The 23,569-nt window shown below is 37.1% G+C and overlaps 1 protein-coding gene across 1 annotated transcript in view; it reads left to right on the plus strand.

Moving 5' to 3' along the window:
* LOC113062977 (neuroblastoma-amplified sequence-like) overlaps window positions 1–23,569 on the plus strand; it is a 125,055-nt gene that overhangs the window by 23,745 nt on the left and 77,741 nt on the right. The window contains 12 exon segments of the mRNA XM_026233094.1: window positions 533–611; window positions 1,835–1,939; window positions 2,285–2,421; window positions 5,304–5,390; window positions 5,466–5,619; window positions 8,864–9,049; window positions 9,797–9,970; window positions 11,173–11,306; window positions 13,379–13,441; window positions 19,013–19,135; window positions 19,269–19,371; window positions 21,032–21,261. Of these exon segments, the coding sequence (XP_026088879.1) occupies window positions 533–611; window positions 1,835–1,939; window positions 2,285–2,421; window positions 5,304–5,390; window positions 5,466–5,619; window positions 8,864–9,049; window positions 9,797–9,970; window positions 11,173–11,306; window positions 13,379–13,441; window positions 19,013–19,135; window positions 19,269–19,371; window positions 21,032–21,261 (1,575 nt within the window).

Genomic DNA, 23,569 nt, shown 5'->3' on the forward strand with positions numbered 1-23,569 from the left:
CTCCAGTTCAATATTCTCCCCCAGTCCAATGATCTATGTGTGTATGTGCAATTCTCATTCGCTTACAATGGGAAGCTCAAGTTTTCACAGTAATACAGGTAGAATGAAATGAGATTGTAATTGCCTTCTGTGGATTCTTACGCTGACTGCTACACGTGCGCGTTCGCATGGGCATCCAGGCAATCAGGCAGCGGTCGCCTCACATTAGCCTGTCTTTGATGACCTAATCTGGGTCTATAATGGCTCACTACCCTTTCAGCACTGTTCTCCTTCTGTTTAGTCCCTTTTTTTTCTTCAATCACAAATTGTCCCATTCTTCCGTATTTCCTTGTAATGCCTTCCATTATATCTGTAAGCCTCTACGCACATGCCTGTAAAATCATCCACCCCTCCCTCAGAGTGTGTGAAGCTTTATATCATTACAACCTTTTCATGGATATTAGCGGCGGCTCTCTGAAGTGGATGCATGCTGATAAGCTCCAGATAAGACTGTGTTTGCATGTTTAATCCTGTTGATCTTATGTTCTTCCAGACTGACTCTAGAGCAGAAGGAGCTCTGCAGAAGTAGACTGAAGCTTCTCTGCTATCTGGATCGTTTGGCCACTTATGAGGTAACATTTTCCAAAAAAACTGTACTTTTGTATTCAATAAAGATTTAAATTTCCAGAATTTGGCTTTAATTGGAACCAGTTTGGGTTTAAAAAGGTTATATCATGGAGAACAGGTAGTAGTAGTATAAATCTGCTGTCACTTTAAGACACATCTAATGCATCTATAGGCACGCAGACGTTTTTCTCTTTTCTTTCACTTTAGACATAACCAACTGTTTATTTGTAAACCTTGTGTGTTTGTGGCAGTATTAACACAATCAGACGCAAAAGATAACATAGCCCAGTAATCAGGCGCTATTTGACAGGATTTTTAGTGTGTGTGTGCACTTCAGGTGTATTCGCTTAGAAAAAGTGCACATCAGAACAGCATACGAATGAAATGTTTAAAAGACAAGCCTTTAAAGCACATGCAAACAATGTACTTTTGTGATTGCAAATAAGTGCAGTGTGTTCTGTCTGGATAAATATTTATGTTCAGAACATTTTCTCAATTCGCCCACTTTTGGCGGTGGTTTTAGACCGTCAGCACCTATTTAGTATTCAGCTGCTGTCATTCAAATCCGTTGATGTGATTTATGCTTGTATGTAAAGGTTAGTCAATTATAACAAGGGTAATTTTCCATACAGAAGGCACAGTAGCAAAAACATCCTTATTTCTACATGACAACTATTTTATTGCAGAAAAGGTTAGTCAGTTATAAATTGCTAATAAAATGATAAAAACCACGTTCTGAAGTTACTTTGATCATCCTGAAACTATAAACCCACACGAATGGTGTTACTAGGATAATAATCTTCAATAATCTTAGTCATTTTATCTTACCATTTTATGAATAAATTGATGCGTGAGCGACTTCATATCATAATGCTTTGTTTCAATTTGAAAGTCATCAGCAGAAGAGTGTCGTCGTTTCATCCTGTCGCATAGTTAATGTCCTGCTCCGATTGTAATGGATGGCCTTTGTCAGTGTCTTCATTTGTAATTGATTTCAATGGGAATAGCGCTGAATGTAACCAGTCCTCTGAGACATTAAACACACAGGTGCACACACATACACATGGCGGCCATGTTGACTTAAAGGCTGTAATTGTAAATGTCAAAGCGAAAAATGTCAGCAGTGTGGACTGGGAGGATTTGACCTCTCCTGAACTCTCATGTTTGTTTTGCTTTCTTCCTCTCATCTTTAATCCTTTTTTTTTCATCATTCTGTCATTTTCTGCAGGAGATTCTGGGTGGACCTCATGCGGCAGAGCAGCGATTTGATGCTGAGTTTTTCAAGAAGTTCCGCAACCAGAATATTGTTCTGTCAGCAAGAACGTATGCAAGGGTAAATCTCTCTTCCTTTGTTCTCCGTCCATGACAAGAGCGTGTGTAACGGGGTCCCGCGGCATGAGTTATAGTCACCATTTCACAGTTTTGTGGATAAGTGTGTGTGTTCTCGCTAGCTTGTAGAATAAAAGATAGATTCCCCCCATATTCTGTGAGTATTTTAAAGTGTAGATGTCTGAAATATGGTCACCTGCCCAATGCAAAGGCTTCTGGGGGTTTGTAATGTGGGAAATATTGCTGCAGAGTATAAAGCCATCTGTAAATAGTTTGGTTTCATAAATCATCTATTAATTATTTATCTCTATCAATCTTGTTCCTCTCGCCTTTTCTCTTTCTCTCTCAGGAGAGTAACGTGCAGGCATTGGACATTCTCTTCACTTACCACGGATCTGAGCTGCTCCAGTACCAGCTCGCCATTCTCTGCAATTTCCCAGAAACCACCTCTCCTCACGAGTACTCTGACCTTCTGCCTAAGGCAGGGTAAGAATTACTTATTGGAAGATGCCTATCTACTGTGAACAGGATTAACAAAACCCACATAAATCTTTTGGAAAGTGTGTAACGGGAAAAGGTCATTTTAAGATGACAGGTCCACTGAAAGAGGTTATTAGGTACTGTCTGCTGTATGACCGAATGAGGTGCTAGTTTAAACAGGTTGGTTATTTAAATGAGACATTTTGCAGTGCACCTTTTCCATCTGCTCTTTAGTCTTTAAGACTTTAAGATTATGAAATAACTGCAGGCTGTGAAGTAACCTGCTGGCTCTGGGCCAAAAATACTAAAAATAAACACTGAAGGAATATGTACACAATCGTTCAAAAGTTTAAGGTCGATAGTATTTTTATGTTAAGTCTCTTAAGAGCAACAAAGCTGCCTGTATTTCCAAATTTATAAAACAAAATGCAGAATAAATACACCGTAATATTGTGAATTGTGTTATTTAATTACATGTGTATGTAACATCCGTAGTATTACATGAATGACTTGTCATAATCACTTTCAACGACATCTTTTGAGAGCTGTCTTAAAAATAGACTTCAGTTTAGCTTTAATTTCCATTTCACTTCATAGTTGAGCTAGAAGAAATGAGATTTTGCAGCTTTGAAAGTGCTAATATGGTGAACGCTTTTGTGGCGTCGGTTAAGACATCCTTAGGGATTTCGCACAGATCTTGTTTGCCGATGACACTCTAAAATCGTGCTGTCTCTTTTGACACCCTCAGAACTCAAACAAGAAAGACTGATGTAATTGCTCGCTCTAAATATATTCACGAAAAGTATCAAAACAGGCAATAGCTTCTTTACTTGCGTTTACACCGAGATGAGAACTTGGTAAGAGCTTTTGCTGCTCTGTTTTGTACATATTGTAATCTAGCAATGTTTTTGATTGGTTAAACACGCTTTGTTGTATGTGTGTATGGGAGTGCACTGATTTAGTGGACGGGTTTGTGTGTGTTAAGACCGAGACACACAGAGTTAGGGCATTTGCAACCCCCCTAATGTTCCAGTAATGGGGGTGACAGAATAGATTTAGTGTATTGGATCCGGTCGCCCTCCTTCCGCCCATTCTCTCTTATGGAGGTCAGTCGCCTCTGCAGTGAACATCCATCACAGCTCAGCAGCTGGAGGCCGGAAGCCTGCGAGTGCTAACAGCGCTGCTGCAGGACTCTCGCCGCACCAGTAGTCTCTCGCCATCTGCCGCCTCTGTTGGAAAGAAACAGCCAAATGAAGTTTTCTTGCGGTTTACAGTTGCTTACGTGTAAAATAGTGAAATTTTACATTCTGGTTAATTTAATATAATGCTTTTAAGATTAGAAAATGTGTAACATTTATTAAATGAAACAAGTTTTACATTTCATAGTAATTTAAAATTCACATTTAGATATTCCATTTTTGGCCCACTGGTCACCAATTTTTCTGTTTTAAGTATTTTGTTTGCTTCAAGGCCTCAGATCAGGATCTGTTGAACTGGACTGTGTGTAAAAGTCTTATTAGTTGTATAGCTGGGATTCTTACTGGTTTGAATGTTAGGCTTATGAATTGTGTTGTGAGTACATGCATGACCTTGCATTTTTTTCTATAAAAGTAGTTGTCTCATTTGGGAAGGAGTGTGTGTGAGGAACATAATTGTGCTTTTCAGTCTTAAAAATGGCCAACTGGACAAATTACATCCCATTGTTAGCGTTTTATAGGTTGTTATTTGTTCCATTTTCACTGTCCATTTCCAGTATGTTTTCAGCCTACTAACATAGATAGCTCTGTTTAAGAAGGGCTCAATAGAGTCAGATACATTAACTCTGATGACTAATGCTTTTTGTCATCTCTAAAATGTGTTTTTTTTCAGTGTGACTTCCGAATCTGCTTGTTATTTCTGACATTTTTAGTTTGAGAGTGGTCTTGTGAAGTTTATTTAGGTTTAGAACTACTTTAGAGTTGGTCCTCAACAGGCTTTCAGAGTTTGAATTGCCTTTAAAAGGGCATCAAGAATTAGTTTGTTTGTTAGTTGAGTTTGTTAGTTGGTTGTAGGGGTCGGCGATATAACCAAAATGTTATATCATGATATGAAATGTTTTTTTTATCTCGATAACAATATCTTGATATATTTCTTTTTTATTTTTAATAAGGGTTTTTGATGATATTACAAATTTATAGCATATCATTTTCACAATCCTTGTCACCAATGTCAATATCAAACAAATACAAGAAATGTCCGGATCCAATATACTGTTTACATATGCGCTCTCTCTCACAGCTGTATACATTCCCTTAAGACCTAAATGACTGTGTTTATGAGGATACTTGCATTTAGACGCATATAAGTGTTTATGCAATCGTTCAAAGCCAATAAAACAGCAAAAATGCTCACAAGCTCTATTAGCAGCTGATGAGTGGCTTTCGCACTCAACTCACACACTTCAAAATTGTGGTTACTAAGTTAGATTGTTTGTGCATTAGTTATTAGCTTTCTGTTTTAATTGTTTTCGAAAGGACACCAATCATTTTAGTTAGTGGCTTCTTTTGTTCTGTTGTGTGTTAGTTTGTTGGTTAGTTAGTGGCTTGCGGTTTTAGTTGTCTTTAAAAGGACAGCGATAATTTTAGTTAATTTGTTAATTTCTTGTTTTGATCTATTGAAGTGTCTTAGAAAAAAAAAAAAAAACAATGTGTGTGGTTAGTTGGTGGCTTGCTATTTCAATTGTCCTCAAAAAGTCAACATTATTTGTGGTTAGTGTCCTGAATTTTCTATTTTGAACAATTATTTTTCATCTTGGTGCCTCATTATTGAGTCCATAAACCTTGCTTAATTAGTGACAATAAGCTGTTGTTGGTTAATTTTCTCACTTTTCTTTCTTTCTTTCTTTCTAGTGTGGATAAAAAGGGTAATTTGGCTTTCATTCCTTGGGAGGAGAGCCGACACAGAGATTTGGACTGGTGTGAAGTTCCTGAGTGCAGGTAAAATCACACTGCTGCTTGTGGAGGTTGAAATCTCTGTTTATCGCTGGTGACTGTGTGTGTTCTTTTCTTTAGAGGAGTGGTGGAGCCCAACCCAGTGGATGACTGTCACTTCTTATTTGAGGAACAACCAGAACTAGAGAGGTTTCGTAGCGCTAAACCCTCCATCACACTGCTGACTGAATGGTACCTGACCAGGGCACAGGACATAGAGAGCAATTCCCGCCAGGTACACAAATGTACACGCTGACAGAAACTGACACTCAAACATGGATCAAAGCACACCATTTTCTTTTGCACTTTCACTTGACTGATACCTTACCCGGCTGAAAAACAAACAACCTCCTCCGATACACATACAGATGCACATCTGACTCGCAGAAGATTTGCTTCCTTCCAGAGTGACAGTTACTGCTGTCCCAGAGGGCTGTTAGTGTTGTGAGATCAAATGTGGAACTAGATAACGCTGTATCTGTCCACTGTGGACGCTCCTAATGGAGAGATATCTGAACTATTATGAGACCAGACTGAGCTTCTGAACTCCTCTGTCTTTTTCTGTATTTCTGTGCTTTCCTTCCTTCATACTTTTATAGTCTTTCTTTCTTTCTTTCTTTCTTTTTAGATACATATCTCTAAAAGAACAGTTCTAAAAGAAACTACAAAAAAGAAATTTGGCAAATGCTTTTTATTTTACTAAAAGCTGTAAAAGTGTGAGACCCCGGTTTAATATGCTTTTAATTTGCATTCTTCTGATTTAGTCCCCCCCCCCCCCAAAGACAGCTTGTCTTTTGTTACTATGTGTTCATAAGAACCTTATACTGTAATATGTGCTTATATTTTACAAAAGTCATCTATTGAGCAATATTATTTTATAATAATTTTGGCCTTCGTCCTGTATGTCCATAATTGTACATTTTTTGGACAAGAATTTGAATTGACTAGTTGTATGACTAGTCTCAAACTTTTTGTCCTCACTGAATTTGACCATTATGACAACTGCTATCACTCAAATGTAGGCGCACCCTGTTTCAGGAAGTGCTGCAGAGCAGAAGAGACATCACTCTGTCAAGACAGAGGTTAAAGCAAGGAGAAAGGGCTGTTCTGAGAGAACTTGACATGTGAAGTGAGGGGAGGAGGACGGGCGTAGCCTGGGAGCAGATTGAAAAAGAAAAAAAAAGAAATATAGTGCAATGAAAGTGTGTGAGATCTGTTTATCTGAGCTCTGGCTGCCTGTTTGGTCCTTAAAGAGAAGGGAAGAATGGCTGAGAACGATGGCCGTTTGTGCTTAAACAAATGGTGTGCTGTTTGCAATCATTTGTTTTTAAGGTAAATTCAAGTACTGGTTTTAATCCTGATTTAGTGTTCTGTTAACTCCACCCCAAAATGTACATTTTGTCATTATTCACTTAACTCCAGGTCGTTCCAAACCCGTTAAAAAGCTTAGTTCAACTTCGGAACACAATTTAAGTGAAAGTGAAAGTCTTGACATTTGCCAAGTATGGTAACCCATACTCTGAATTGGTGATCAGCATTTAACCCATTCAAGTGCGCACACAGCAGTGAGAAGTGAACACACTGTGAATACACACCCGGAGCAGTGGGCAGCTATAGATCCAGCGCCCGGGGAGCAACTGAGGGTTCAGTGCCTTGCTCAAGGGCACTTCAGCCATGGGTATTGAGAGTGGAAGAGAGCGCAGTTCATGCATTCCCCCCCACCTACGACTCCTGCCAGCACTGAGACTTGAACCTGCAACCATTGGGTTACAAGTCAAACTCTCTAACTATTAGGCCACAAACTTAATTAATTTAAGAGATTTTGTGACTTGTGACTGTCCCATTGACTGCCAAGTAAATTGCACTGTCAAGGTCCAGAAAAGTATGAATGACATCATCAGAATAGTCCATCTACCATCAGTATCGCCGCATCACCGTAGCGTCATTTTGGAGAACATCCACTGAACGCAAACTTTTCATGCTCTTCTGTGCACTGATGTGCTGTTTTTGTTCAAATCAAAGCATAGATACAAGTAATAAACGTATCCAAGTGCCGTGGCAGACAAGCAGAAGAGCATACACAGTTTGCTTTCAGCGGATGTTCTCAAAAATGGTGCTACAGGGATGCGGAAGGACAACATTTTTTAATAAAGTCGTAATTCTTGTTTTCTTCACGTAAAAAAGTATTCGGTAACACTTTAGTATAGGGTCCAATTCACACTAATAACTACTTGCTTATTAGCATGTCTATTGTTAACATATTGACCGTTTATTAGTGCTTATAAAGTAACATATAATGCATGACATCCATAATCCTACCCAATACCCTAAACTTAACAACTACCTTATAAACTATTAATTGGCAGCAAATAAGGGGTTAATTGAGGCAAAAGTCATAGTTAATGGTTAGTTAATAGTGAGAATTGGACCCTAAAATAAAGTGTGACCAAGTATTCTTGTCGCTTTGTAAAATTCAGATTGAACCACTTATGCCAAATGGATGATTGTGACGATGTCTTTCATACTTTCATACAGTGCAATTTACTTGGCAGTCTGTCACAAGCCTCCTGGTTGTCATCCAAAATATCTTAAATTGTGTTCTGAAGATGATCTAAACTTTTTATGGGTTTGGAATGACATGGGGGTAAGTGATTAATGACAAAATGTTCATTTTGGGGTGGAGTATCCCTTTAAGCAGCATTGCTTGTAATTGGAGTGTTATATCGTGTTGTTGTGAAGGCAGCATTGCTCCAGAGGTGTTTTGCTCTTGTTAACTCCAATGTCAAGGGTTTTGGTTCCTACCAGGTGAAAAACAGCAGCAATCATTTCCTCTATGCAGGCACCCACTATTGATTGGCTCCATGCCCTGCCTGTCAACTGGTAGAGGAATACCAATCGTCAGCTCATGATGTGAACTGTATAGATGGGCTGCTAAGGCGGGTTGGATTTCATCGACTGGTTCTACTTTTTACGCATTTGTTAAGGGTTTTTTACTTGTAGCATTCTTTCTTTTATTTGTAAGTCTTTTATATTTTTGCATCTCTGTTGGTGTAATCTGACAGGTTTCATAGATTTTCACACAAAAAAAAATTCTGTTTTTTCAAAGCAATCAACATTTTTTTACTCATAATTATTCCCACATTTTCCCAAGTTTATTTATAAAAAAAATGAAGTAAAATGTCAAAAATGTAGAATCATGTTAAACATTTTATCTGAAACAAAAATTAAAATCACAAAAAAAGACATTTTTGTTACTTTAAATAAAAAATGAAAAAAATGTTTAGCATTTAATTTAGTTTAATTTGAAGTAATAATAATAAAAAAAGCTATGTAGACAAAAAACTAAACACACACACAAAAAACATTAATACACATATTTAATAATATATTCCGTATTTGAATGTGTGTTAGGCAGCCCTTGCCTCATTTCTGTTGTGCATCTCTATTAGATTGCTTATGCTTTTGTCCGGTCCACACAGGTTGATTGTGCTCTGTCTCTGGTGCGTCTGGGAAAAGAGCAGAACATTCCTGGGCTGGAGGTGCTGTGCGACGACCTGGTTACCATGGAGACACTGGTGTACGAGACGTCATGTGATCTGAGTCTCACACTAAAGGAGCTCCAGCAGCTCAGGGACATTGACAAGCTCCGCCTCCTCATGAAAAATGTATGTTTTGAGGCTGTGCTCTCTTTGTTTTGCTGTCTACAGTCTCGTTCAACACTTGTATTATTATGTTCACATTTACCACTGCAGTCTATATGTAGTTCTGACATAGTATAATGTTTTATTCTTTTCTGAAGTGTCAATAGCTGCTATACACCTCATATCAGCCCTGTTTCGCTCAAAAGTCATACAAATTTCATATTTAGGCAGCTCTTTACCTTGAAGAGCACTAGAGATAATGAGAGATTCTGTTAGAGTGTGTGTAGATTTGTGTTTTCAAAGGTGGTCTCATTACGACTGCAGTAAGCACATCCAGCGGGCTTGTTTGGATTTAATGCTTTCATTAAAAATGATTTAATACTCGTTTGCTCGTTTAAGGAGAAATGCTGTGAGTGGGTGAATCGCCATCTTAGCATCTGTTTGCTAGTGATACTTTTAATGTTTTCTGAGGGAACACTCAATTCAATCAGTAATGAACATTCTGTCAGCTTTTACTCACCCTTGTGGTGTTCCAGACTTCATTTGTTCTGTGGAACATAAAAGGAGATAAACACAGCTTTAGAAAGGATCTGAATGATTTCCTCATGCAAAAGGACACTCTTTTTTTCTTATTTATTGAAATTGTGGAAACTGAAACCAGTACATTCTTCAGAATTCCTCGTTTTGTGTTTAATGAAAGCAAATCATGTTTTTGTCATTTACAGACTCGTAAATGCGTGTGTTGTATTTCACGCTTTCTTTCTGTTTTAGTCCAGCGAGGATCGATATGTGAAGAATTCATTCCAGTGGATGGTCCCGTTCCTGCACCGCTGTGAGGGACAGGGGGTGGGCTCTGCCTCTGCTCTGCTCAGAGAATATCTGGTCACCCTCGCCAAAGATGATCTTACACTCCCACTCAAAATGTTCCAGCACTCAAAGCCAGACGTAAGCTGAACCACTTACATGTGCTTGACTGTCCAAACAAAGGCAGTTTTATACAATCTTATATATATATATATATATATAAGATTGTATATTGTAACGTTGGTTTTTATAAATATATTTATTTATTTACTCTATACAATTACTATGTTTTTATAATGTTATATATAATATTTAATTTACATTTATTATAAGTGTTAATATTTATCATTTGTATTTTTTATAATGAAGTATATTTTTTATTATCTATTATTATTTTTCCAATTGTTGGTGTTCCTAGATTCCCCAGAGCTTTTTTCAAATTTGGCCAGTAAATCAACACACAAACATTCTCTTATGAGGATGTACTGAGGCATGACAAAATCCACGATACCATAATCATAAATACTTCCTATTCCTTATAGACACATTTTGGACACTTAAATTTAATTTAAGAAATGTTTGACCTGTGTATGAGCTGTGAAGACACTTTCAGAAATCACATTATTCTGTACGGATCTGATTTAATAATTCAGTAGTGTGGCACTACTAATGTTGTTGCTCTTTCATGATGAATTGCTTGTGCTTTTCCTTATTCATAAGTCACTTTGGATAAAAGCGGCTTCTAAATGAATAAATGTAAGTAATTTGAATGATTTGTCACACACACAGATACACTCATAAAAGAGGGATGCCATTCCAATTCTGAGTCCAAAGCCACAAAATGCCTTTAGACCCACACACATGTACATGCCGTCTCACTAGGCCATGATAAAAATGTATGACCTGAGGCATCAATTACCCTCACAGAGAGAAATCAGGTGTATGAGATTGTATGTGTGTGTTTGTGTTTGTCTGTGAATCAGACTTTGCACATTCAATGTTGTGTGAAATGAAGTCCAATCTAATCCAGTCACTAACATGATTTTAGTGTTCTTGTGGTTGCATCTATGCGTGAGTTACTATCGTCTGAGAGGAGATGAGATGAAATGGCTGAATATTAACCTCATATGAAGGTCATAGATTATATACAAACAAAGCTATGTTCTGTTATATAGGCTTACAAGCTGGTTGTTTCAAAATCAGCATTTTTGAGCATTATAAAGACATTCAAATAAGCCAGTGATCCTCAGAATTGCTATATAGGTCGGTTTTTACTTTGCCAGTAATTTACACATTGCCAATTGTTATTTTTTATTTTTTTTATTTTTTATTTTTTCTTGCAGTGTCATCCAAAAGTCATTGGAGATTCGGATCAGCTTATGTCCGTGGCATTAGAGTGTATCTACAGCTGTGAGAGAGATGACCAGCTTGCACTCTGCTATGATATACTTGAATGTCTACCACAGAGAGGATATGGGTGAGCTCACACAACTGGGAACACATTTTTCGATTAAGTCTTTCACTCTAATTTGTGATAGTAATTTTCTACACTACCATTTAAATTTTGCAAGGATGCATTAAATTATTTTCATTTTTACAAAAGACTTCATCAAATAATCATATATTTATAAACCAATCCTGAAAAAGCACATCTGCAATTTCCACAAAACCATTTTCAACTAATATTTGTAAGAAACATTTCTTAAGCACCAAATAAGAATTTTAGACTGATTTTTGAAGGATCATGTGACACTGAAGACAGAAATAATGGCTGCTTAAAAAATCTTTGCCTCACAGTAATAAATTACATTTTTAAATATATCAAAACCGAAACATTGATATTTTAAATAGTAATATTTCACAACTACAAGTAGATGCAGAAAAATAAGAAAAGAAATACTTCTTTTTTTTTTTTATAAAAAAATATTACTGACCTCATTCTTTTAAATGTTTTTTTTTAGTTTAATTTTATTTACATTTAAAACGTTAATGTACAAAATAAGAGCATTGTATCGAATGATTCGTTTATATGTTAGTACATAGTAATTAAAGACACTTCATGCAAAGTGTTTTCAAAGCTGGTTATTAGAACTGGCCCCTCAACTTCAAAACTTGTTCTGGCACTGCTGTCACAAAAGCCCTGTCAAACACACACACACACACACACATACACAGACACAATTAGCACATATGTGCACAGTTGTCAGTAAGCCCCTGATTAGCTCATTATTGGCACAGCATGTGTCTTTCTGCCTTCAAAGTGTGAACCCTCAAAACATCTCAGCGTTCCTTATTATATCCCTGCTGCCTTTAGATGTCTTGGAGACTGAGAAGCCTGTCACTCAACCACCTATGTTGCTATTAAATATACATTTCTGCAGTCTTTGGACAGTCTTTGATGTGTTAGCGTTTGTGCAAAGGGTTGGTGTTTTTCTAGCACGTGATTTCTCTCGTGGAACAACAAAATAACACGTTTATGCCAAAAATAATGTGATTTGCAAAATTTGGCATCGGTTATATCCTGAGGGTTCGACATTATTCTGCTAAAAACAGTTTTGATACCTTCTACAAATGCCATCTGCCTTTTTTTCCCCTCATTTTCACTTTAAGTCAATCTGTCGCTGTAAAGTCTCTCTGTACCTTTGCAGACCCTAATGTGCTTTTACACTTCAGTTGTTATCCTGGGATCAATGCTTTAGTGTTTTCCAGAGCTGATCTTGTTATCTTTTGCCGTTACTGAAGAAAAGACGTGTTTGCGTTTGTGAATGCTATTCAGATGTGGGATGAGCAGATGAACTGGAGTTCTGAGACTACGACAAAACATACAACATTGTAGTCAAATGACGAAACTTGGAAAGAGCCAGGGAAATATTGCCAACATACTGAGTTTAGTTCAGACCTAAGAAGTCTGAGTTTTGTCAGCAACAAAACATTCTTTTTTTTTTTTTTTTTTTTTTGCAATTCAGACATTATCTCCATGGCAACCGGACTCTCAAGCAGAATTGCTCATGAAATCTTCTCAAGTTCACATAAAGGGCACAGCAAAAAAAAAAAACAATCCTAAAAAAAGAATGTTATTGTTCCAATTTTAATGGCAGTTGTACAATTGCTAAAATATTGTCAGTAATTTAACTAAATATTTGCAGCTTAATTATTTCTAGCAAACAATTTAATTTAGTCAGAATATTCTGCTACTGTTGAATGGCTGTCTGTGAAGAAAGCTGCTTTTTGGGACCAGATTCTAACTGGAGAATGCTAGCTAGCCTACTTGCTATTGTAGTGTATGCTGACCTAATACTAATAGATGTGGTGATCAAATAGAAATCAAGTATTTAGAGTTCATAGACGCCGCCATAACCAATGTTTTTTAATACAAAGAATACAAATATAAAAGCTTATAACCAGAATGACTGACATTCCGAAGCACTGACCTGGCGACATAATTAGATAACGGAAGGTTAAAATCTTGAAAGTGACTTTGGATAAATGCAGTCTGTGTGTGTTCAGATGGCAGATCTCTGATCTTGTTTACTTCTCTCTCTTTTCCAGACCTGAGACAGATTCTACAAAAGCCTTGCATGACCAGGTGGACATTCTTGAAAAACACTTGAGGTAAGAAGAGCCCGAATGAGTCCAGTCAAGCCCAATGTATTTGTTTTATTTGAGCTTTTTACAATGCACATGGTTTCAAAGCAGCTTTATAGAAAGTCGTACTGTCAGGTCTTTAATGCCTTAATGTTTTACCATAGAGTGGTTTTAGGGCTGGCGATATATTGCTGTTGTATAAATGATCCTCTGAACTTAGATCTAGCTATAATTGCATTTATTTGCATAGCACATGTGTCACTCTTCAGTGTCTCTGACACATGACCAAGCGTTCAGTGTAATTAAAGTCTTTCATCATTTTCACTTGGTTGGTCAGATTTGTAAATGTTTTCCAAGGAAGTCTCTTATGTACACTAAAGCTAGTATTTGATGAAAAGTATACTAAAACGGTAATATTATGAAATAATGCTACAGAAATACAATGTTCTGTTTAATATTTTTTAAATGTATTTTTTTCTGTGATAGCGAAGCTGCTTTAACTCTAGCCTTTAGCTTTACCCAGCTCTTTAAAAATCATTCTAATTTACAGATTTGATGCACAAGTAACATTTCTTATTACAAATGTTGAAAACAGTTATTGTTTTTTGGAAACTGTGATTTGCATTTATTTGAAATATAAATCTTTTGTAATATTTAAAATGTCTTTATTCTTACTTTTGATTAAATGAATGCATCCTTGCTGAATAAAAATATAGATTTTAAATTTCTTTAAAACAAATCATACTGGGCCCTTTTGCACGGTAGTGTGTAGATTAATGATATACATTGCTTATATTATTTTAAATATTTTATATCATCTATTATTTATTTGTTCAATATTATAATTCTAATTTCTAAATTATTTACTAGTTTAATATAGCTTTATAAATTTAAAACTCTATTTCCTAGCCAACATTATTAGTTCAAGAATGCCACATGTGAATCCATATATAGGCAAGATATTCCATTTGACCTCAGGTTGATTTCACGACTTCATGTTTTAAAAGTGGCCTTCATTTTGATTCTGAAACGCAGGTTTCATCACTCAACTCTGAGCACAGTAGCTTATCAATTACATAACCAGTCTGTTTCAAACACCTCAAGACAGATTGGACACATTACCTCATATTCCAGAGTAGGCTATATTTATTATTTATGTGTTTGAATGGGATTGCAAACTTTGCATATTAACTCACAGAAATGCATTGTAATCCTTTCTAGATGTCTTTATTATGATGTATGGTGTATGTTTTCTGGTAGGGTCCTTCAACACATCTGCAAAGGGCTAGTTAAAGGACTTAACAGGGTCTTATAGCAACATGATTTATCTGAACCGCAGAATTATCAATATTAATCTGAATGCAGCCTTATGTGTATGTTTCTCACAGCCCCTCAGCAATCAAAGCTAATGGGAAATAAAGGGATCTTTGTGGTGTCTAGCCAGTACTTGGATGTTTTGATTTGATCAGAGGTAGTGCTTGACCTGAAGAGATTTGAGAGCCGCTGGTGTAGTCGGTATTCGGTGTGGATGATGTAAGCTTCAGCACCGTGTCAAAATACTTTCTCACATAACTACTGAGAATAGCTGTCATTGTGGGGAGAGAGAATGGAAAAAGTGAACAATTTTTGTTCTGCTCACGTCCATCATGACATCTCCCTCATGCAGCACACGAGAGAACAGAGGCATTTCACGCATTCATGCATATACTGTCCAAAAGTTTTCTAACGTTTACTCATTTGCCATTCACTATGTAGAAAACATCAATTAGTTTGCTAAGTTGGGAAAGATGGAGTAGAAATGAGTGCATTCGTATGCCGCTTGAGACCATTTTGCACACTTTGTGTGATTTTACACACGCAATACCTCTTGAATGACAATATAAACTACTTGAAATTCAGCCTGGCTGACTGAGACACAGTCCAAAAAATCTGATTGAATTCAGGATCGGATTTAAAAACATTGGGCTTTATTTATCCATTCATTTATTTCTTTTTTGCAGACTACAAGAAACCAAAACTCATTTGAGTCAGACAAAACAAAATCCAAAGGAAGATTTGCCTGTCTGAACAAAGCATGTTTGTATGCATGTTGTACCACGTTTGCATCTATTTCTGTGTTTTTGTCTTTGCACGTGTCAGTCTCCGCTCAGGTGACGTGATCAGCCTGTATTCGCTCCGTAGAGACACATTCCTTTAGATCCATTAGAATTCTGTTGGAGGACAGGATGATGAAGGTCTCGCTCTCAGATATTTATGACTGGCCTGAGAGGGTGCAGTCACTGCAGCCGTAATTTCTCTCTCTTTTTCTCTTGTTTGCTCTCTAACTTATCACTCGTTTTTCTCAGTCTCTCAAGATTTACCCTTTCCCCTCTTTGTATCTGAATTGTGTCTTTGCCAGTGTTTTCTTTTATCCCCTCTGCTCTCTGTTTGAATGTTAAAGAGGGCATATCAAACCCGGATTTTCTTTGCTGTTTTGAAAATCAATGTAGACATTCTCTAATGTTCACAAGTAGACATTACCAAAAGTGGCTTTAGAAGCCAATATGGTGATTGTTTTATTCACATGACTTTGGGCATTAACACATTACTCTCAATCAATCAATCAATCACCTTTATTTATATAGTGCTTTAAACAAAATACATTGCGCCAAAGCACTGAACAACATTCATTTGGAAAACAGTGTCTCAATAATGCAAAATGATAGTTAAAGGCAGTTCATCATTGAATTCAGTGATGTCATCTCTGTTCAGTTAAATAGTGTCTGTTTTAATTTGCAATCAAGTCAATGATATCGCTGTAGATGAAGTGACCCCAACTAAGCAAGCCAGAGGCGACAGCGGCAAGGAACCGAAAGTGTTCAAGTCTATGCAAAAGAATGTTGTGGTCAATTGTGTCAAACGCAGCACTAAGATCCAATAAAACTAATAGAGAGATAAACCCACGATCAGATGATAAGAGCAGATCATTTGTAACTCTAAGGAGAGCAGTTTCAGTACTATGATACGGTCTAAATCCTGACTGGAAATCCTCACATTTACCATTTTTCTCTAAGAAGGAATATAATTGTGAGGATACCACCTTTTCTAGTATCTTGGACAGAAAAGGGAGATTCGAGATTGGTCTATAATTAACTAGTTCTCTGGGGTCAAGTTGTGGCTTTTTTATGAGAGGCTTAATAACAGCCAGTTTGAAGGTTTTGGGGACATATCCTAATGACAATGAGGAATTAATAATAGTCAGAAGAGGACCTATGACTTCTGGAAGCACCTCTTTTAAGAGCTTAGATGGTATAGGGTCTAACATACATGTTGTAAGTTTAGATGATTTAACAAGTTTATACAATTCTTCCTCTCCTATAGTAGAGAATGAGTGGAACTGTTCCTCAGGGGGTCTACAGTACACTGTCTGATGCGTAACTGTAGCTGACGGCTGAATGGTTGCAATTTTATCTCTAATAGTATCGATTTTAGAAGTAAAGTAGTTCATAAAGTCATTACTGCTGTGGTGTTGGGAAATGTCCACACTTGTTGAGGCTTTATTTTTCGTTAATTTAGCCACTGTATTGAATAAATACCTGGGGTTATGTTTGTTTTCTTCTAAAAGAGAAGAAAAGTAATCAGATCTAGCAGTCTTTAATGCTTTTCTGTAGGATATGCTACTTTCCCGCCAAGCAATACGAAATACCTCTAGTTTTGTTTTCCTCCAGCTGCGCTCCATTTTTCGGGCTGCTCTCTTTAGGGTGCGAGTATGCTCATTATACCATGGTGTCAAACTGTTTTCCTTAACCTTTCTTAAGCATAAAGGAGCAACTGTATTTAAAGTGCTAGAAAAGAGAGAGTCCATAGTTTCTGTTACATCATTAAGTTGTTCTGAGGTTTTGGATATGCTAAGGAATTCGGATACATCAGGAAGATAACTTAAAAAGCAGTCTTTTGTGGTAGAAGTGATGGTTCTTCGATACTTGTAACAAGAAGTAGAATTTACAATTTTGGCTATATGAAGTTTACACAGAACTAAATAATGATCTGAGATATCATCACTTGGCTGAATAATTTCAACACTATCAACATCAATTCCATGTGACAGTATTAAATCTAGAGTATGATTTCGACAATGAGTAGGTCCTGAAACGTGTTGTCTAACACCAATAGAGTTTAGAATGTCTATAAATGCTGATCCCAATGCATCTTTTTCATTATCGACATGGATATTAAAATCACCAACTATTAAGACTTTATCTGCAGCCAGAACTAACTCGGATGTAAAATCACCAAACTCTTTAATAAAGTCTGTATGGTGCCCTGGTGGCCTGTATACAATAGCCAGTACAAACATAACAGGGGATTTATCATTAACATTGGTTTCTCTGGATAATGTTATATGAAGCACTCTCCTGCACTACAGTTATGGTTCGGGTTAGGGTTAGGTTTATTACTGTAAATTATGCATTCATTTTATCACATACACATACTAACTACAGTATTGTGTGTGTGTGATTGATATCGTTAATGCTGGATTATCATTTAACCATTATAACACCATGGGCAAAAAGTAAACATTAATGTGATTAACCCTAGTCATTGCACTAGAAATAGTTTAAACAGCCATTTCAGGAGCAGGTCATGATCACTGGAAAAGACTTAAAAAGCTACAGACAGATGGAAAGAGGGGTTAAAAAGAGAGGGAAGAGCAAAATTATGTAAGTGAAACAGAAAAAAATAAAAATCTGGCTCTAGCAGATTGTAGAGAGAAAGAAAGAGACATGAAGGAAGGAGTGTGAGACAGGAAGAAAGGAAGGAAACTGAAAACATCTGCACTAGATGCTCCCAGGGGACAGTACATCCTCATTTATGGAGGGCATCTCAGCCAGACACGGCACCAGTTCAGCTCACTGAGGCTCATTCAGACACCTCTGTCTGTTCCTGGCTCCTCTGAGCAGCTGTTAGCATGTAGCTGTGGTTAGGGATGGCTTCTAATGTACATTCTTAACTGCTGGGTCGAAACTCAGAAATACATCACATACAATCCTATGAACAGAATAATGTTGCATATTTAGGACAGCAAAATAGACTTTGTTTGTGTACTGTATGCATCCAGTCACACTATTTTACTGTAAAATCGTCACTTAGTGTTATAGTAAAATAGTAGTATAGTGACAGGAAAGGCATTTATAATGTTACTGTTCTTAAATTCGGTTTATGATTTCCACAAAAATGTTAAGCAACACAGCTGGAGTCAACATTGATGATGATAAATGTTGCTTGAGGGCCATTTCTGACGGATCATGTGAAAGGAGTGATGACTGATAAAAAATACAGCTTTGCCATCACAGGAATAAATAATATTTTAAAATAAATGAAAATGTAAACCCGTTGTTTGCAGTTGTAATCATTTCAAAATTTTTGCTGTTTTTATTACTGTATTTCGGATGAAATATTGGTTAGCGCAAGAGACGACTTTCAAAAACGTTACGAACTTTTTAACTGTGTAGTGAACAGAGAGAGACATGTTTATTTGTACAGCATTGTTTTATAGGGCTTATACAAATACTGTAAGCCAGTTTAAGAGTTTAGCCACTTTTATGTAAATCTCTCTAGTGTTGCTGAGGTTCTGGAGAAACACGGTCTCCAGAAGCCCATCTCCTTCGTGAGGAACAGTCAGAACAGCAAAGAGGAAGCTCACCAGCTGATGGTGCGACTCACCCGTCACACAGGACGCAAGTATGACACTCTCTCTCTCTCTCACACACACACACACACACACACACACACACACACACACACACACACACACACACACACACACACACACAGCACTCGTGTGCACCTGTCTCACTGTCTGTTGTTTGCTCAGAAACCCTCCTGTGAGCGAGACAGTGTGGAGAGGTCTACTTCAAGATCTTCTGGATATGCAGCAGAATGTTTATACCTGTCTAGAGCCAGAAACTTGTCATCAGGTACAATATACTGTAGCATATTATATTATCATTTTCTTTGTGATTAATCTTATTTTTGTAACTTGTCTGGTTTGTGACAAAGCTGTTATGTTTTTCTGTACTTACTGTAGCATTTTTGTGTGTGTGTTTTGTGAAGTTCCCGTAATCTTTTCACTCTATTTTTCTAACCGTTTCATTCGGCCTCACAGCTCCAACATTATCTATCTTCTCATTAACTTCTTTTGTTGCTCACCCTGGTTATTGTATGTCTGTATATGCGTATGTGTGTGAAAGAGTCTCAGGCTGCGCATTAGTCTGATGGCGACAGTGGGCTTTGTCTGTGTGCTCTCTAATTTAGCGGCATTCTCTAACGAGGCTGTGTTCCCTTCTCTATCGATTTCTTCATCATAATCAAGAGCAGAACAGCCGAGCTGAACTTGCCATCAGGAGTTCATCCTCAACTCTGAGCCGCTCACCCTGTGACCAGAAAGAAAGAAAGAAGGAAAAAAAAACCCAACAATTATCCTTCAACCTGTACTCTGTTCGAATTGCTCTTACCCAGTTTCTGTCCGTATGGGATCCTGCACTGTATTTTTCTCCAAGCTACTGAAAGACAATCCCAGACGAACAGTAAATTGAAAGTTCGGAGAGGAAAATGAAAGAACTTGATGTAGTTTTACAGAATTGGCATTCTCACCATTTCACCTCTGCGTCTGGGTCCATTTGACAGAGTGCCGCAGAGTTGCTTTGAAATCTCTTCAATAGCTTAACAGCTAATGAACTTACACAAACCTCAGCAACCAGCCCTAAACTCTGCCTCACTTCTGTGGGAATGGCTCATTGGCTCCCAGACCGAGCATGGGTGGATATTTCATTTGTGTGTCTTTGGGAGTTAACCGTGTTATGGTTATAGGTGCAATGTGCACCTCAAATATTGGATTCTCTAATGCAGGCAGATTAAAGCACTTGCAGATTATATGTCTAAAGTCCACATGAAACTCCAAAGGGGGGGTTTGTAAGTTCTCTCAGCTGCTGTCTTAATATCTGTCCCCAATAATGCAACTTTGTTTACCCGATATGAATTTGATTCTTCACGTAATGTGAAATGTCTCGGATACATGGACTGCGATCCTTTTAAAGTATCATGAAAGAACATGCAAAGATATGAAACTGTTGACTTTACAGTATTATTTTAATACATTTTGTATTTATACGCTACCATTCAAAGGTTTATGGTAACAAATAGTGGACAAATTGGATTTTGTGCATGAACAGCAGGAATCAAGAGAGAATTATTTCTATCTATTATTTATTAATGCTTATTCTTTGGGTTTTATGATGTTATAATGAGGGTACTTTGGTTCAGTTTGAAAAACACACAAATAGATCGAACCACAGAAAATGCTGATGTCTTACTCTGCCTAAATGTAGCTGAAGGCAACTTTGAAATTACCCAGAACACCACAGCTGTTGCACAGAGATGCTCATGAGATTGTGTTGTCATTGAAAGAGCAGTTTTTGATATTTGTTCTGTAGTGACTCTGTCTCGCCGGCAATTGACTAAAGAAAGGTGATTAATTGCCACACCTGAACGTGTTCTTCCCATGGGTCTCCACTACACGGCACTGATTTTTCTCTCTCTCTCTCTTTTATTGTCAATCCTTGTTGCTTGTCCATGCAGGTGTTTGTGGAGAGTTTGCTATGTTCGGGACGAGAGGAAAACGTCCGTCTGGCGGGTCAGCTGATGCACTGCAGCGCCGTGTCAGAGGACACTCCAGTCAGCGTTTCGCTCCGTGGTAAAGCTCATGCCCGTGTGTCATATAGCCGCAGTGTGGAGCTGGTTCTGGCTGCTGCTCGTGAATACTTCAACTCTTCAGCCACCCTCAGTGACCCCTGCATGAACCTGGCACGGTATGATGTCCCATGATCTTTTGATGTGTTTAGATAATGTGTGCCACATGAACTTGCTGTAACATCACAAAGTGGCGTTCAACATCTTAAATACTAAAGATTTTTTTAATTCCAGTCCTTCTCAAAATGTGAGGTAATTGGATAGTGGGAGACTAGTTCTCAAACCTTATTTACTTTCACAAAAACCTTGTTTGCTACTGATTTTTTTTTTTTTTTTTTTTTTTGTACAATGACTCAAATTTTGCCATAATTACAAACAGTCCTTTTGTTTTGGTGAACTATTCTTTTCATATTTTATGAAATTAAATTTTTATTCAATTCTAGGAAATTGTAAGATGTATTTTTGTATCATTAAGAAATTATAATAACAATATTTTATATTATTATTAATAATTGAATGATTATTTTATTATTAATTTTAATGATGCAAAATGTATTTTGTAATATCTCAAAATAAATTAATAATATGGGATATTTTTGTATAACTTTTTTTATTATTATAATGGCATTTAATTTACTTAATATTTTATAACAATTATTTTATTATTAGTAAGGATAATAATAACAACCCATTTTAATTATACTAAATTTCTCTGTCAATATCTCAAAATTAATGACAGTTACATTTATTAGACATTATTATTTTTATACACTTTTATTAATTGTGGCAGAAAATGCACAAAAATAGCAGAGTACAATTGGCCTGCATAAAAAAAATACTAATATTGTACGTTCCCTTGTCAGCTAAAATTAATACATAACTTTTTTTTCATATTATGCAATTTTTTTACTTTTTAAGGAACATCACCAAAATATTGTCATAACCAGTGGAATAATGTAAGTGAACGTGTTCTTATGTCAAGAAATATGAGCTGACAAGGGACTTGGGGGAGCAAATCAAACCCTAGTTCAGACCAAGGTATCAAACCATGAGTGAAAATAGCCTGAAACCACCTCTTCAGTCTCTGCAGTTGTGTGAGGAGTTCATGAGGAAAGAGGAAGAAACCCCGAAGGAATCAAACGGTCCAATGACATTCTGGTATCCTCCCTCTGTTATGAGCCCAGCCCTTCACAATGGCTATTATTGGCGTAATTAGCTGCCATAATGAGAGATCGACTCCATCAGAGACAGACAGTCGGTCGCTCACTTCCTCCCTGCAGCTCTAGGTTAATGTGTTTCTAGTTTTTCTGTGTGTCTGCCTATTTTTGTTGTGTTGGGCTGGAGCGCTAAGGGTGACAGACTGCAGCCCTGAAGCAATGGGGCATGCTGAAAGTGGGTCAGTAATTAGGCCATCTTCTGTTCACAGGCTGTTCGAGCTGGACGGGTCGCCACTCCATATGCATTCACACGCATCTCACATCACTGTCTTTCTCTCACTCGCACATGCCACTGACAGACAGGAAATACTCAGATGGACAGTAATTATGAGTTTAATGTTTACATTATAGCACTTTTTTTGAGAGAAAGACTGTGACAGATTGAAAACAGAATGTGTCAGTGAAGGATTCTGAGTGAAACTAGGACTGAAAGAGAATGACTGATTTCCTCTTCATTGAAAGAATCAGTAGTGCTGTTTTGGTGTCAGTAGTTCAGAAAGAATTTTAGTGTTTCTTGCTAAGCCTAAAAGGATATTTCACCCAAAAATGAGAGTTCTGTCATCATTTAATCGTCATTTACTTGTCGTTTCAAACCCATAAGACTTATGTTCATCCTTGAAGCAAAATCGAAGCTATTTTTAATGAAAACCTAAGAGATTTCTGTCCCTCCATTAAAAGTCCATTCCACCTCTTTTAAAAGTTCAATAAAGAGATCATAAAAAATCCATATGATCTAGCGTTAGTTTTTAGGTACAGCAATTGAATAAAGTAATCAAATGTAAAGCAGCATGGCATACTGGACTGTATAAATTAAAGATTATTATTCATTAAAGTTACAAAAGCTTTTCAGTCAAAACCAGTGAGTTATTTCTTTGTTGTTGCTCTTTGATTTTCAGATTTTCAGAGTTGCCACAAATACTACTTTCAAACTAGGTGGCCTTGAAAACATCCATCCCATCCCGTGTGTAATCCTGAGTGAGCGACTGCTTAAGTCGTCATTACATACGGACACTTCCTGCTAAACAAAACCAAGAAAAACACTTGTAATTGTAAGGCTAATCAGAGACCTTCATTAAAAAAACTGTTTTAGCCCCAGGAAGCAGCGGGTTGTGCAGTGACTGTTTAGGCCGGTTGTTTCATGTTGAATAGTGTTTAGGCCGGTTGTTTCATGTTGAATGGGGTTTACAGGGATTTTGAAGATAGCTGGTGC

This window comes from Carassius auratus, chromosome 45, assembly GCF_003368295.1.
Source record: "Carassius auratus strain Wakin chromosome 45, ASM336829v1, whole genome shotgun sequence".
NCBI classification, from domain to species: domain Eukaryota; kingdom Metazoa; phylum Chordata; class Actinopteri; order Cypriniformes; family Cyprinidae; genus Carassius; species Carassius auratus.